The 14,073-nt window shown below is 39.9% G+C and overlaps 1 protein-coding gene across 4 annotated transcripts in view; it reads right to left on the bottom strand.

The window, feature by feature from the left end:
- LOC5565476 (zinc finger protein rotund) overlaps positions 1 to 14,073 on the bottom strand; it is a 118,561-nt gene that overhangs the window by 2,233 nt on the left and 102,255 nt on the right. For all 4 annotated transcript variants that reach the window (XM_021849349.1, XM_021849350.1, XM_021849351.1 and 1 more), the window contains one exon: positions 45 to 930. In XM_021849349.1, coding sequence (XP_021705041.1) covers positions 45 to 930 — 886 coding nt within the window. The remainder of the gene's footprint in view (positions 1 to 44; positions 931 to 14,073) is intronic.

Here is a 14,073-nt window from a genome sequence, read left to right as displayed (position 1 = left end):
GTCCGTGGGGTTATGGGCACAACATCAAATTTCAAAGAACTCACCATTCCCGGGATTGCTACCGCCGCCTCCAGCTCCTTGATTGCTACCGCCGTGCTGTTGTTGCTGCTGTTGCTGTTGTTGGATTGCGAAGTCGTACTGTTGCTGTTGTTGCTGCTGCATGGCTTCCGCTAGAGATGCTGCCGAATCAGGGCTGACCTTGGGCCAGTAGGGATGATCCCCACCAGCGGACGTTACACCTACGAGCGAGGCAGCAGCTGCGTTTCCAACCATGCCACCCATCCGGTTCAGGCCTAATCCAGCTAGGCCTGCTAGTCCAGCTGCCGCATCTACCGCCGAGATCCCCGGAGTCGCAACCGTCACCGCCGAATTGTTGTTGTTATTATTATTGTTGTTGTTATTGCTGTTGTTGCCCCGATTTCGGCGTTTCTCCTCCTTCTCGGCGTGCTTCTGCATGTGCTTCGCGAGGTAGGTCTCCTGGGTGTACGACTTACCGCAGAGCTGGCAGATGTGCGTTTTCAGGTGCTTCGAGTCCTTGTGCTTTGGTATGTGCTCCAGCAGAGACGCCTCGTCGGTGAAACACTTGTAGCAGGAGTTGCATTTGTACGGTTTGTCGGTCTGATGGCACCGCGAGTGGGACTGCAGGTTCGACAGCTGGGAGAACGCCTTCGGGCAGCCCGGGTGTCGACATTTGTACGGTTTGTCGCCCGTGTGGGTCCGTATGTGCTGCTGCAGGTGCGACAGCTGGGTGAACTTTCGTTGGCAAATCTCGCACCGGTACGGCTTGATGCCGAGGTGTATCCGGGTGTGCTGCGACAGGTAGCTCGAGTTGGCAAACGCCTTTGTACATTGGGCGCATTTGTAGGGTTTGGTTTCACGCATGTGCAACTGGCCGCCGTGCAGCTGGATGTCACCCTTGTTGGCGAAGATCTGCGGGAGAGAGGAGAAAGGGTGTTCCGTTAGAATTTCATTGACTTGTTGAGGAGTCTGTATATGTACAATTAGAAAACCATATGTTTAAATTTTAATTTGTATTCACATTGTACTCGCGATCGAGAACTGCTGAAATATGATCTAACTAGCTAACCAAGAACATAACCTGTTTGTATTGTACGGTTTCATTGATAAGGGAGACGTAATACGGAAAAAACGTTCGAACAGCAACAATAGCAGACCTTAAAATCATCACGGTGTATCACGGAGTTTCTTTATTTATTTGCTAGACAATTAATGCAGTTCATTTAGAAATTGCTATGTCGTTATCCACAGAATTATGTTTACAGGTCATTTGACAACACATTGCAGGGTCGTTTGTGGCGGTACCTACGTCTCAACAGAGCCAGCATGTTGTGTTCGATTCTCATCGATTCAAAGCGAGATGCTACTAGAAATCGCAGGCGTTCTAAACTCGGACACCATCGTATAGCAAATAAGCCAGGATGAAAGCACCACTGAGGCCTAGACCAAGCAAAGCTGGCATAGCGTATCATGGGTCGTCCAAGGTTTTTGAGAATCGTAAGTAGTACGTATAGTATCACTGGCTTGATCCGTCGAAGCGTCAGATAACCGGAAGCCACATTCCACCCGCAATCGCTGAACCGACTTCGGCATTCTACCAGCCAGTGTCCAAGTAAGAAGAAAACATGTAGCGGCAATATCGATTCGAAAGATATCCTCTTTATCGGAGAAATGTTTCTCCGGAGTAAATTAGCTCTAGGAGGACTCGGTCAATTAACACGGATGATAACGAATCCTCTAACCGGAATTTCTAGACCCTCATCGGAAACCATCCGGTCAACCCGGAGATTTCGAGAAGCAACGGATTGGTAACAACTTGCCGTAGAGAACGAGGTTTACTCAACAAGCGCAGAAGTGACCAGTAGAAGTTTTGCATGGTTCTGGCGTGATGCCGGCCCGAAACGCATTATCACATCAGAAGCTGTGATTCAGCCGCCAATGAAGGTAGTTCGAGTTCTCGCAGAGACACCGTTGAAACGTCGTAGTGAGCAACGTTTATGACGACATTTAAGCTTCTATGGCGAACTAGTAGTACAGCTAGAGGCTAGGATTAACAAAGTACATAAGCACAGCCCTTCACCGATGTAAGGAATATCGTAGTAGAAGATGCCGTTACATGATCGAACCTCCTGAATTTCTTTCGGAATTTGCTGATCCAAACTTAATTTATAATTTCAATCATAACCGAAACTCTTTCAAAGTGCCCGAAACTACGTGCGAACACCTTCATTGATGTAGTTGTCGCTCGTCCGAACATGTCGTTTTAACCCTGACCCTGCGTGTAACGCTCCGCTGATTAAGAGAATCCGTCCAAAGTTGGCTAGCTCACCGTGCAGCGCAACTCCACTTACGGCGAGCGTGCCTGCGTGCGAACGGCGGCACTGCACTTTACGCGATTAATGTACCTTGCGTCTAATGCCAAAGCCGACCGCGCACTCTGCTGAATGGACAAATTGCAACAGGGGAGACAATATTCAAAAATTAGGCATACGACCGGAGCGGCGTAGCGGCGGCATGCATCAGCGACAACCGTTTCCGACTCTGCTGACGATTAAGCCTAGAGCACAGACAAACAGACGTAGAACTGATGAAATTTCCATCAACCTCACAACCAGAGGCGCTCGCAGTTTTCAATCGTGCTTGACGATTCACACTACCGCCATCTGCAAGTCTAGTTGCACAACTCATTAGTTCGTGTTGCATGCTCCACAGGTGAAAATGGTGTGAACTGGGCGATGGATTCTGAGAAAACTTGTTCACAGCGTTACGTCTGTTTGTCTGAGGCGGACCACTTGTGCGAAGTGCGCGGAGTCCGAACCCCAAAAGCCGCTCGCACTGAATAACGCTCATCAATTTGATTAATGAATTTACACGAGAATAATGACTCGAAATTGGTGTTTTGCGCCGTCGTCGTCATCAGACGGTGATGCAAAGCTCTTTTGATTCGGTTTTTGTTTTGTTCCGTGCGATTCGGTCTGGGCTCATCGTCGCCCGGCGCACTATCATCGCGTGTGCTGGTGCGTGCGTGTGTGTGTCTGGGAAGGCTGAAATTGGCCGATGTTCTCTTCGCCGATCTACTGGAGTTGGGTGGTGAAGAGTGCTCGATCGCTCGGCGTGTTGAGTGTGCGATTTTTCTTCTTGGCTTCGGTGGTCGTCGTCGTCGTCGTCTAATTATGCACGCCACGACGAGCACAAATTCGGTAATTAATAATTACTTAGAGACGCTTGATCGCCGCCGACGTTTTGTCCGCAGCAAGTTGGCCAGGTGGCAATGCAAGGTCACCCGGAACCAAGGGTACATACGCTCAGAAGCATTCGTAGCAGGCGTTTCGATGTACTCACTCAGAGGAATCCACATCCACATCCAATCCACAACTAAGCACTTCTCTAGATTATCCGAAATTTTCTGGGATATTTGTAGCATAGCATAGCATAGCATAGACTGACTGTACATGTCAATGGTTGCTACTCCGTGATTGATCCAAACCGGTAAGAATTGCACTTCGATCCAAATGAATAAGGGATGGGATTTTCCGCATATTCTCGAAGTGCAATTTTAGCAGCTCTCATATTATTGATCAATAACGGCGCCGGCCAAGTCCTTACAGTCAGTTGGGAAGGGTAAGGAACGTTATTGTGTAATGATCGTTGCTTCTAAAGACCGAGAATACCTCTGCATCTCCACAATCATCACGGGACAGGTTGATTAGTGAGGAAGGAAAAAGATCTGGGAGTCACCTTTGGTCGGTGATGCGATCCATGGATTAGGAGGGAAAATACGAAACTTAAAACTAGTGTTGCATTTTTGTATCGCAGTAAAAATATATTGAGAGAAATTATGAAAAAAGTCGACATTCATAATACCGAACTATTCAGAGGTTATTTTTGGTAATGACGAAGACAGAAAGGATTGCGTATTTTAAAAGTGTATGTAACAGAAATAAGGGTATTGTCGACACATGTAATGACGAACCATTCAAAGCATGTTTGAAAATTAAAATAAAATTAAAAAAAAGTTACGTTGCAACAAAAAAATGTCTTACGTCGACATTCATAATGTCGAACTATTCAAAGGTTATTTTGATCAATGACGAAAACATAATGGTATATTAAGTTTGAATGAAACGCGAAAAAGTCGACACTTGTAGTGACGAACCATTCATAGCTTGTTTGAAAATAAAATAAAAGCTACTTATAGCAGCGATAAAATTGAATTATCATAAGCATGAAACGATCTCACCAGTACTTCGTCCTCGGCTGAACACGAAGCTTTTCGCACTTGATCAACACGAACCAAACACGATTGGTCTTGACTCCGTTGCGCGTCCCACCGGAACATGCAACCGAATCAAAAGACCACGCACTATTGTCACTCGAATGACGCGAACCGAACACGCTTTGTTTTGATTCCGTCGCGCGTTCCATCGGAACACGCAACCAAATCAAAAGACCACGCACTCTGCTCTGGCCTCTGCAAAGCACTCTATCCGAAATTTTCTGGGATATTTGTAAACTAGGTATGGGAGAGTGGGGCAGTTTGGCCACCTTAAGAAAAAATCGTTAAAAGTGCTAAAAATATTATGTAAACTTCGGATTTTTGCGTGATTTCCAACAATTCTTAGATCAATACACTAGATCTGTATGATTTCCGTTGTCTTATAAAGTTCCCGAATGAATGAGAGATTTCTCAAAATTTGTCATTTTTTGAGTTGATTTTCTACCGATGGGGTGAAATGAGCACCCTATTTTTGGTTGTAAAGTTATCTCATATAATCTAAAAATTCAATTATTTTTTTCACTACACTTGATCGCGCAAGAAACCCTCAGTGTCCCCTAGGAATCTGCAGACATCCTCAAAAATTCGTTGAAATTTCTGAGAAGTTTCCTAAAAAACAAGAATCCCTTGATGATTACAGTTAGGAATCCCATAGAAACATAACGATTGTTTTATGAGACTAGACTAGAATATTGAACACAGAAAAATAAATGTACCACAGACAGAATGTTATAACACTCTCAATCGTATTTATCGCACGTTTTAATGATATTATTGAGAATATGGTGTAGTTTGGACAGTGTTCGTATTGGTTGTGTTGGCGGTATTAAACAACACATTGGAATTCTTAAAAAGTGAATACAATATAGTTTCATATGAACACTTTTTATGGATTATATGTTGACACTTATGTAATCCACTAGAACACCGTAATTTACTTTATGACATTCCGTAAAAGTTATGTTATATGTAATTTTGCTTAATTTGTTTATATTACTGCGGTGTGTTTTAACATATGCATTGTATGTAATTCCAAAATAATAAGAACAGTGAGCTATAAGGGTGAGACGCAATTTATGATTGAAACTTTGTGTGAGTCATAGACATTTTGTTGCTCTTGTGTCAGTGCTTGTGTTTTGTTCAACAAGCTGTTTGTAAACTGAAAAAGAGGTTTTATTAAGAGTATCATCTATTGGCAGACTCGAATGGGCTGGTTACTCAGTAAGAATGCATTCTATACATGTAGTGTAGTACAATTTTCATCTTCATTGGTTCACTAAAACTTGTCATTTGCTTCTGCAAAGTTTTGATGAAAATTATTAGAGCGAGACAAAAGATAGGGAAAATAACACGGTCTCCCGTCTTACCTTAATGACCTCATGGAACTGTATGTGAGTGTATGACCAATGACCATCCAGAAGTTAAGAAACGCGTACGACAGCCCTTAGTACCTAGTTTGTAGGATTTGAGTGAATGTCGATGAAAATGGAGCTCTAAAATGTTGTCGGTGTATAGTAACTTGTTATTCAAGTGATTAAATCAACAGACACAATAATATTTCCAAAAAAAACTTTTTTTTAATTGCATTTCAAAAATCTTGCCTAAAATGGATCCATTTTGTTGCCAAAATCGAGGGGTGCCAAAAATGGAGCACGCCAGAACAGAATCCCACTGTATTAGAGTAAGGAATGTTACCGAAAATTCTGTTGTAGTGTTCCATTATATTGCTTTCATCTTTCCAAATGTTATATTCTAACATATAAATAAACTGTTATAGTGCTCTGAATTTTATGTTATATAAGGATTGTTCACTTTATAAAGTGGACTCCTTGGCCATGCTATATCTATTGAATTCATCAATGAAAACGCAATTCTTTTGCAAGAACAGCTGGTCTGGCAGTACTGGAATATCAACAACGGGGGGCCAGTCAAACAAAAGCTCAATTTCAACGTATGCTTTTCGACCAAATAGTTACTGGCAAGATTTTTGTTGGATTTTGGCCAGACGGTTTTGAGAAGTAGTTCAGCGGACTTTTGCATTGATAATCGATATACTCTTGGCCCCTAGAATTTTGGTGGACTGCTCCAGAGGATCATGGCAGATTTAATACATGGTCTATGATGGATTTCAGACGGGATCTTTAGTTGTGTGTCCGCCAAAGATATCTGTCAGCTCTCCGAGATCTGTGGCAGGTTTCACCTGAACTATCAAAAGGGCTACCTCGCTAGACTCTTCTTGTATGCTTGTCTGTTTCCGAGATCTTTGGAGTTAGATTCCTGGTAAGAATTTTGTTTGAAGTCATAAAAAATAAGTAGTCAACTCAGTCAATTCGTATTTTAAATTCTATTGGATTAATTAATCAATTTATATACATAGTTCTGGTAAATTCTGAGTTGTTCTTTATAACACCTGGGAATCAACAATAACCTCAATTTTGGAGGTAGACATGTGCTACCCATTGATTAATGTAGATCGAATAGTGCTCGAAAAGTTGGAAAGAAGTCATATTTTCTCAATTCAATATAGAAAAGCTGTTGTTATATATTTTTTTCAACCATCAACATGTCACGGAACTTTCTTATTCATACGGAACCACTCATACGAATTGGTCAACAAATACAATTTTCAAATTTGAATAGCCGAAAGATCGCGAAAATTTGAGTTTCAAAATTACTTCAGGAGACGCAAAGGTTGATCTAACCACCATGAGATCACTCGTGTTGAACTCGAGGAGCGGAAGCATGACCATTAATTTTGGCAGTAAATGTCAAACAGTGCCTTACCGCCTGTCTGTTGCAGAAACTTCCCGTTCAATTGATAACACAGCCTCCGAATCTACCAACGAGAATCACATTCCGAGAGACATTGAAAACCGAACCCGTTTCAAGGTCAATCTTTGCTGCAAGTGTATGTGTTCTCTTGATTGCGTTTGTGAATTTTGAAATCAGCGTGCGAATGATTTCAGCACTTTTTTTTTGTACCAATCAATCACCACCAGTATGAATGGAATTCCTTGCGAGTACGAGAAGCCGAACTTGCGATAGGTTCAGCTCGTAGATTTGCTGAACCAATTATCTTGTCCGAGCGGATGTCGACGGTCAAGTGAAAGTGATTGTCGATTATTTTTGTTTAGCTAATGTAGTTTCTCATCTCTCGTCGTTCATCTAGGGATCTTCATTTGGGCTACTTAAATGTCGAGAGATTTGGCTAAAAGACGAGTAGATATGGACGTTCAATAGAGTATTATGTGATCGAACGGTTGCTGGTTCGCACACGCATCATAACGCCGACGAAAGGCGATTGATCGCGCAACTCAGTAGCAAAAAAAATGTGTCTACCGCTTTGTTTTGAACGCCGTTTTTTATAAATTTAGATTTTTTTCGAATTAGCTAGATTGCGTTCTGTTTGGGTTTTCTGTTGTACATACAACGGGTTGATTACGTTTTCTTCTTTGGTAAATGTGTTGACGCTCAATAGCGGAGTGAGCTATTGAATCACTCGCGATCACCAATCTTGGTAGTTGTGTGGATCTAAATTTAGTGCGGACACTCATTGGAAGCATCTGTAGTAGAACAGACCAAAGCGACGCGATCACTCTCGCTCGATTATTGTCATCGTCTGTCTGTCACATGTGTTGCTCTCTTTGCAGTAGTTACTAATGGAGCGTTGCGTTGACGCGAAGTGAGACGAGATCAACGCGAAGCTACTTAGCGAACATTTGGTGATTGAGAGAATCACGCTTTGCTACAAATGTAAGGAAAAAAAGATGTTCGTTGCCAATACAAAGGCTCAGAGAACAAAACATACTTTTAGCAGAATTCTTACGCTTTTTCACGAATTGAAGACTAATCGATTGAAGGTTACATTAAGCCTAGTTCAACCTTTTCATGACTGGTGGGTGATATTGATCCAGTTTTTATATTTGGTCGTATAGAATACAGGAAATATTCTCGACTTCCAAGAACATAAAGTATCTCCGTGCCTGCCACATGATATACATATGCAAAAATGGTCAATCGACAGAGAAAGCTTTCACTTAATAACTGTGGAAGTCATGATAAAAACACTAAGCTGAGAAGCAGATTCAGTTCCAGTTGGAACGTACGTACCGGCCAATCATGTTCTATAAGTCTATTTACATCGTAACTTATTCACTTATGTATATGAGATGTTCTAGGTCAAATAATCCGAAGAACCAGGTCAGATAATCTACTAGATCTACCATGGCTCTTAGACCTTCCTCTATAAAAGTACTTATCCTACCATGTTTTGTGAATTTATGTATAACCCTGCCAATGTATAGAATTACATTGAAATTGTTCTTACATACTTTATGTTCTATGATTTCCTTGAGTTTCTAATCATTTGATCCACCAGATCAGTTAGGGGCGTTGATTATGTTTTCGAAATTATTAAATCAAGCCCTAAGTAGTTGTGTTAAGGTATAATGTATAATTCAAGAGTTTGTGTCAAATGATCTGCTTTATCAGATGTTTAATAGTTATCTTCAAGTCTACATGCACCTCTAAACGCACGCGTTTCTTCGGTTTACGATGTTCTTAGTTTACTGAATATCTAATTCAAGATTTCAGGGAAAAAATCATTGAGTCGTAAATGTAGATCAATCAAACACTGATGATTTAGTTTTTTTTTTTGTACAACAAGTTCATCTATTTAAGCCGGTGATTCCCAATATGAGCTGATTCGCCCATCTGGGGGAGATTTTAGAGCCCAAAGGGGCGAAAATGTTCAAACATAAAAGGAGAGGCGAAAATGTAAGAAAGGGGGCGAAAGTAATAGTTAGGAACGACTCATAACTAGGGACAATGGCACTTTACGACAATGGGAATATGGCATTCAATGTGAAATGCCACAAAATAAATTAAATTTGGAGAATCTATATAACGATTGCAGAAAATTTCAGATTTCTGCTTATGAAAATGATTTATTCATTGTCGAGTCGAGATTCCATCAGAAATATTCTAATCGTTTAGTTTCCAGTGTTACAACTTTCTGGATTTCTTCTTTTGTTTTGAATGTTGCATTGACAATGTAATATAAAAACTTATCATTTCAATTTGTAAAATAAAATAAAGAAAGACCATAAAATTCACATATATAAGAGATATTTTCAATGTTAACATGCATTTTTATGTAAAACTAGTCCCGGCAAACTTGACATGTCTTGCCATCAAGTAGTCTGTTGAAAAATGACATGCAATTTCACATACAAAATGGCACATAAGTTTTCTCCCGTTTTTACGGCTATTGCGAACACTTTTCGAAACTTTTCTGTGCACGGATACGTCGAAATCCTGGGCGATAGCAACAATGTAAAACTTGTGAAAATACGGTGAACCTTTCTCAAGCAATTTCATGACAAACAAACACCATTCCATTTTTAGTTCTATTGTAGGTAGATAGATGTGGTCAAAACCTAAGAGAAAGGAGACTGAGCTTGTTTTCTTGCCTACTTTGATTTATTTTTTTTTTCCATTCTTGGGTTGTGCACAATGGTTAAATAAACATAACTACGGTCATAAACATTTTTACTCTCCATCACTATGAAAAAGACGTTAAAATAACAGATAAGAATACACGGAAAAAAATCCGTTGCCGGATTCATGAACAAAAAGTCATGATTTCATAAAATTTTATGTTTCATGATATCATGACTAAAAGTCATGAAATGGTGACTATTATGCAATAATTCGTATGCTCAGGGCGTTACCCTAATCTAACTGTCACTTTCTTCACCTTAGTCAACGTTTCATGGCGATCGGTGATCTTTTCTTGTGAAATTATGAAAAAAGTGTTTGTTTTTGAAAAAGTTTAAATTCTTCAGAACCTTGTCATCATATCGATGACATTCTTGGTGAAATTCTCGTGAGTTCCCACATTGTTCCACAACACAATCAATGTACTTACTTAATCCTGACTTTGCAGAACCGGGCAATATTTGACTTTGAGCGAAGATTTTGCTTGACAATCTCGTCGGCGATTTTAACTGTTCGGAAGTGATGCATTCCCCACATCCTAAAACAGAGCAGGTCACAAAAGGCCTTCGGCAGCCGGATGGTCCAGTTCCACTTTCCACATCAGCAGAGTTGTTAAGGAGTGTTCCATGACTGATGGAATCCACCAGCCCAGGGATTATTTACCAATTCAATTGATGCTCAAAACAACATTTTGCGTACAAACCTAGCCACCGAATGTTCGCGTTCCTGCTAAAGATGCCACACTCGTTAAGTTGACATTTGTGGAAAGTTTTCACGGTTTATTATCTATTTATCTATTATTAACTATCGGCACAAAAGCAGTAACAATTTTAAGCTTTATTTTATTTGTTTACCAATGGCAAATATAAACTGGGATCTTAATTGACGTATAATGCTCCGTTTTCATGAACTGAGTTCATGATTCAGGGATCCTGCTTCATGATTTCATGACTCAACTTGCCATTTTTCAGTACCAAAATTGGAATCATAAGTGACAGACATCTGAAAATATGAAAAGTGCTTATGTTTTCATGACCTGTGTTCATGATATCAGATTCTGCTTCATGATTTCATGACCGAAACTGCCACTTTTCGTATCAAAAATAGGAATCATAAATGACAGATGACTAAATCCATGAATAGTGCTTATGTTTCCATGAATTTTATTCATGGTTCCAGCATACATGCTTCATGATTTGAGAATTTTAATTGCCATTTTTCTTCGCTAAAAATTGAAAACGTAACGTACAGCCGGCGTTACGCTAAAATGCTTCATGATTTCATGACTTTTGGTCATGGTGTATTTTTTTAACATGAAAACAAACTTTCCTCCCGAAATCATGACTCTTTCTCCTGTTTTAGAGTGCCGCATTTTTACCCGTGTAGCAGTTTATTAACACTCAACTGCATCTAACTATTCAGCAGTTTAAAATGTGAGATCATCAAATGACAACTAGAAGATGCAACTACATTTATTGCCAAATTTTCGCATTCTGGCAATTCGGCGACAGTTGATGACAGGTTCGCCATGACTTTTAGGAGCTCGCAATCTAAACCAGCTGTCTCCTCTCACTCTCAGGTAAAAACTATAAGAACACGAAAAAACCGCGAAATTTTTGCTTTATTACCTTAGTCACCCGCAAAATTTCAACAATTTGCCGTGGATTTTTGTTGTCCCTACTATGGAGAAGATATTTGTATATAATCCTTCTGGAAGATTAATCTATCCTGCAGTTCATTTCTACTTATTTGCCTGCAGTTTTTAGTTTAGTTTTGATTTTTGAAAGACAAATATCGACAATTACTCAAAATGAAATATTTGTGTATATGTTTATCGTTCAACATATTATGAAAATATCAAAACCCTGACCTGTAAAAGAGGTTTCAAAAATGTACACGTTGATCTGGATAATTTTTTTTTTTTTTTTTAATTACTAAATAGTTTATTAGGCTCATTGGAAGACCTTAACGGAGCCGATTGTTCATGTTAGTTGTTTACAATCTATTTACACATAGTATTTTTGTTAGTTTTTTGCACAAAATGAACAAAAATGGTGTATTATTATTATAAGAACAGTTCACAGTTGAATTTTTGACTTTTTGATGAAGTTATTAACGATTTGCATATAGATGATATCCATATTTCCCAAAACATCTCTGATGGGTTGCGGAGCTCGATTTTCTCGTTCCAATTGTTGTAACAGGGATGGTCTTGTCTCTTCGAATTTCTCACATTGCCAAATAGTGTGATCAATGTCTTCGTAGCTCAGGGAACAATCGCAAAGGTTGGAGTTGACTATGTTTACTCTGAAAAGAGATGCTTTTAAAGTATAATGGTTCGATATTAGGCGAGACATATTTTTTACGAACAGTCTATTGCACTGTAATGTTGAAAACCAAGAAGAAAGACTAACTTTGGGTAGAATACTGTAACAGTATCTACCTAGTTCACTATTAGACCAACTATCTTGCCAAGACGACAAAGCTGTCTGTCTTATGATTGCATAAAAATCGCGAGCTTCTGGGCAATGTTGATACACATCACCATTTCGGGCTCCTTGCTTTGCAAGGGCATCAGCAAATTCATTGCCCTCAATCCCGCAATGCGACGGAACCCACATAAATGTGATCGTATATTGGCGTTTGGCAAGCCATGCCACGGTTTCCTTAATGTACAAAGCAATTAGACTTGTTTTCGTAGAAACTCGAATGTTTTTTAGGCTTTCTATTGAGCTTAAGCTATCGGAGCAAATGAGGTATCTTTTGGGTGGAAGGGATTTGATATAATCTACTGTAAATTTTACGGCTAACATTTCCGCTTTATAGATTGAACACGGAAACTCTAACTGGAAGCTTGCTTCGAAGTTACAATTGTAGACTCCGAATCCACAGTTATCAACTCCTAAAGAGCCATCCGTGAAAAACATCTCCTCTGCGTTAATGTTTGATAAATTCTCAAGGTATGCTTGTTTAGCTTGACATGGTAGTAACGGTTTCGGCAAATTCGCCAGATTTTGGACTAACGACGTATTGACGTCGATTTCAAATGGGCGTGCTGGCACTTCATAATCATAAAAATTGTTCGAGCTAGGGGAAGTTGGCAACACAAGACATTCTCGGTACGATCGAAGGAAATTTGACTGTGGGTGTATTCTGAACAGTTCATCTAATTGGATTATCACTCTAGAAGATGTTATGTGACAATTGGCTAAATACCTGCAATTCAATTCTAGAAACCGAATGTTCAGCGGAAGGACACCAGCTATCACTTCAACCGACTGAGTATGAGTAGAATTCAGCAAACCCAAGCATATCCTCAGGGACTTGAACTGAATCCGTTCAAGTTTGATGAAATGGGATTTAGCAGTCATGTGAAAAATGAAAGAGCCGTATTCAATTACTGATAGGATAGTCGTTTTGTACAATTTTATCATATCCGACGGGTGAGCTCCCCACCATGTCCCTGCTATGGTACGTAGAAAGTTTATTCTTCGTTGACATTTTCGAACAACATATTGGACATGAATTCTCCAAGTACATTTTGAATCGAACCATAAACCGAGATATTTATAACAGAGGCTTTGGGTTATTCGAAGGTCATACAGATGTAACTGTAGTGGAGACAATGTTCGTTTATTCGAGAATACCACGATTTCCGTTTTTGAAGCAGAGAATTCCAATCCGAGGTTTTGTGCCCATATCGCGAGGTTATTTAAAGAGGTCTGAAGAGTTCCTTCCGAAAATTTAACATCTTTAGCAGTAGCCCATAAACATGCATCATCAGCGTATTGTACTAAAACACATCCGCTATCAATGCTGCTATCTATATCACTAGTATAGAGATTGTAAAGCAGAGGGCTTAGAGAAGATCCTTGTGTTAATCCTAGACATGAGTTGCGGACATGTTTAACTTGAAAGTTCTGATAGAAATGCATAGTTTTCAGCGACAAGAGGTTGAACAAAAAATCAGCTAACTGAACTGGAACTCCAAGCTTGCATAGCTTGTGGCATAGAATGTCAATTAGCACTGAATCGTACGCCCCTTTTATATCAAGGAAAACTGCAGTCAATGCTTGTTTGGATCGAAATGCGATTTGAATATCAGTAGCTAATAATGCTTGGCAATCTCTTGTACTTTTTGCGTGGCGAAAACCATATTGCGTCGGAGAAAGTAGTTGATTTTTTTCAGCCCAAACTTCTAGTCTAACGAGGATCATTTTTTCGACAATTTTACGAGTGCAGGATAGCAAACCTATTGGACGATACGACTGTGATATACC

This window comes from Aedes aegypti, chromosome 3, assembly GCF_002204515.2.
Source record: "Aedes aegypti strain LVP_AGWG chromosome 3, AaegL5.0 Primary Assembly, whole genome shotgun sequence".
Classification (NCBI taxonomy): Eukaryota; Metazoa; Arthropoda; class Insecta; order Diptera; family Culicidae; genus Aedes; species Aedes aegypti.
The sequence above is the reverse complement of the archived record's forward strand: the minus strand, read 5'-3'. Positions and strand labels throughout refer to the sequence as shown.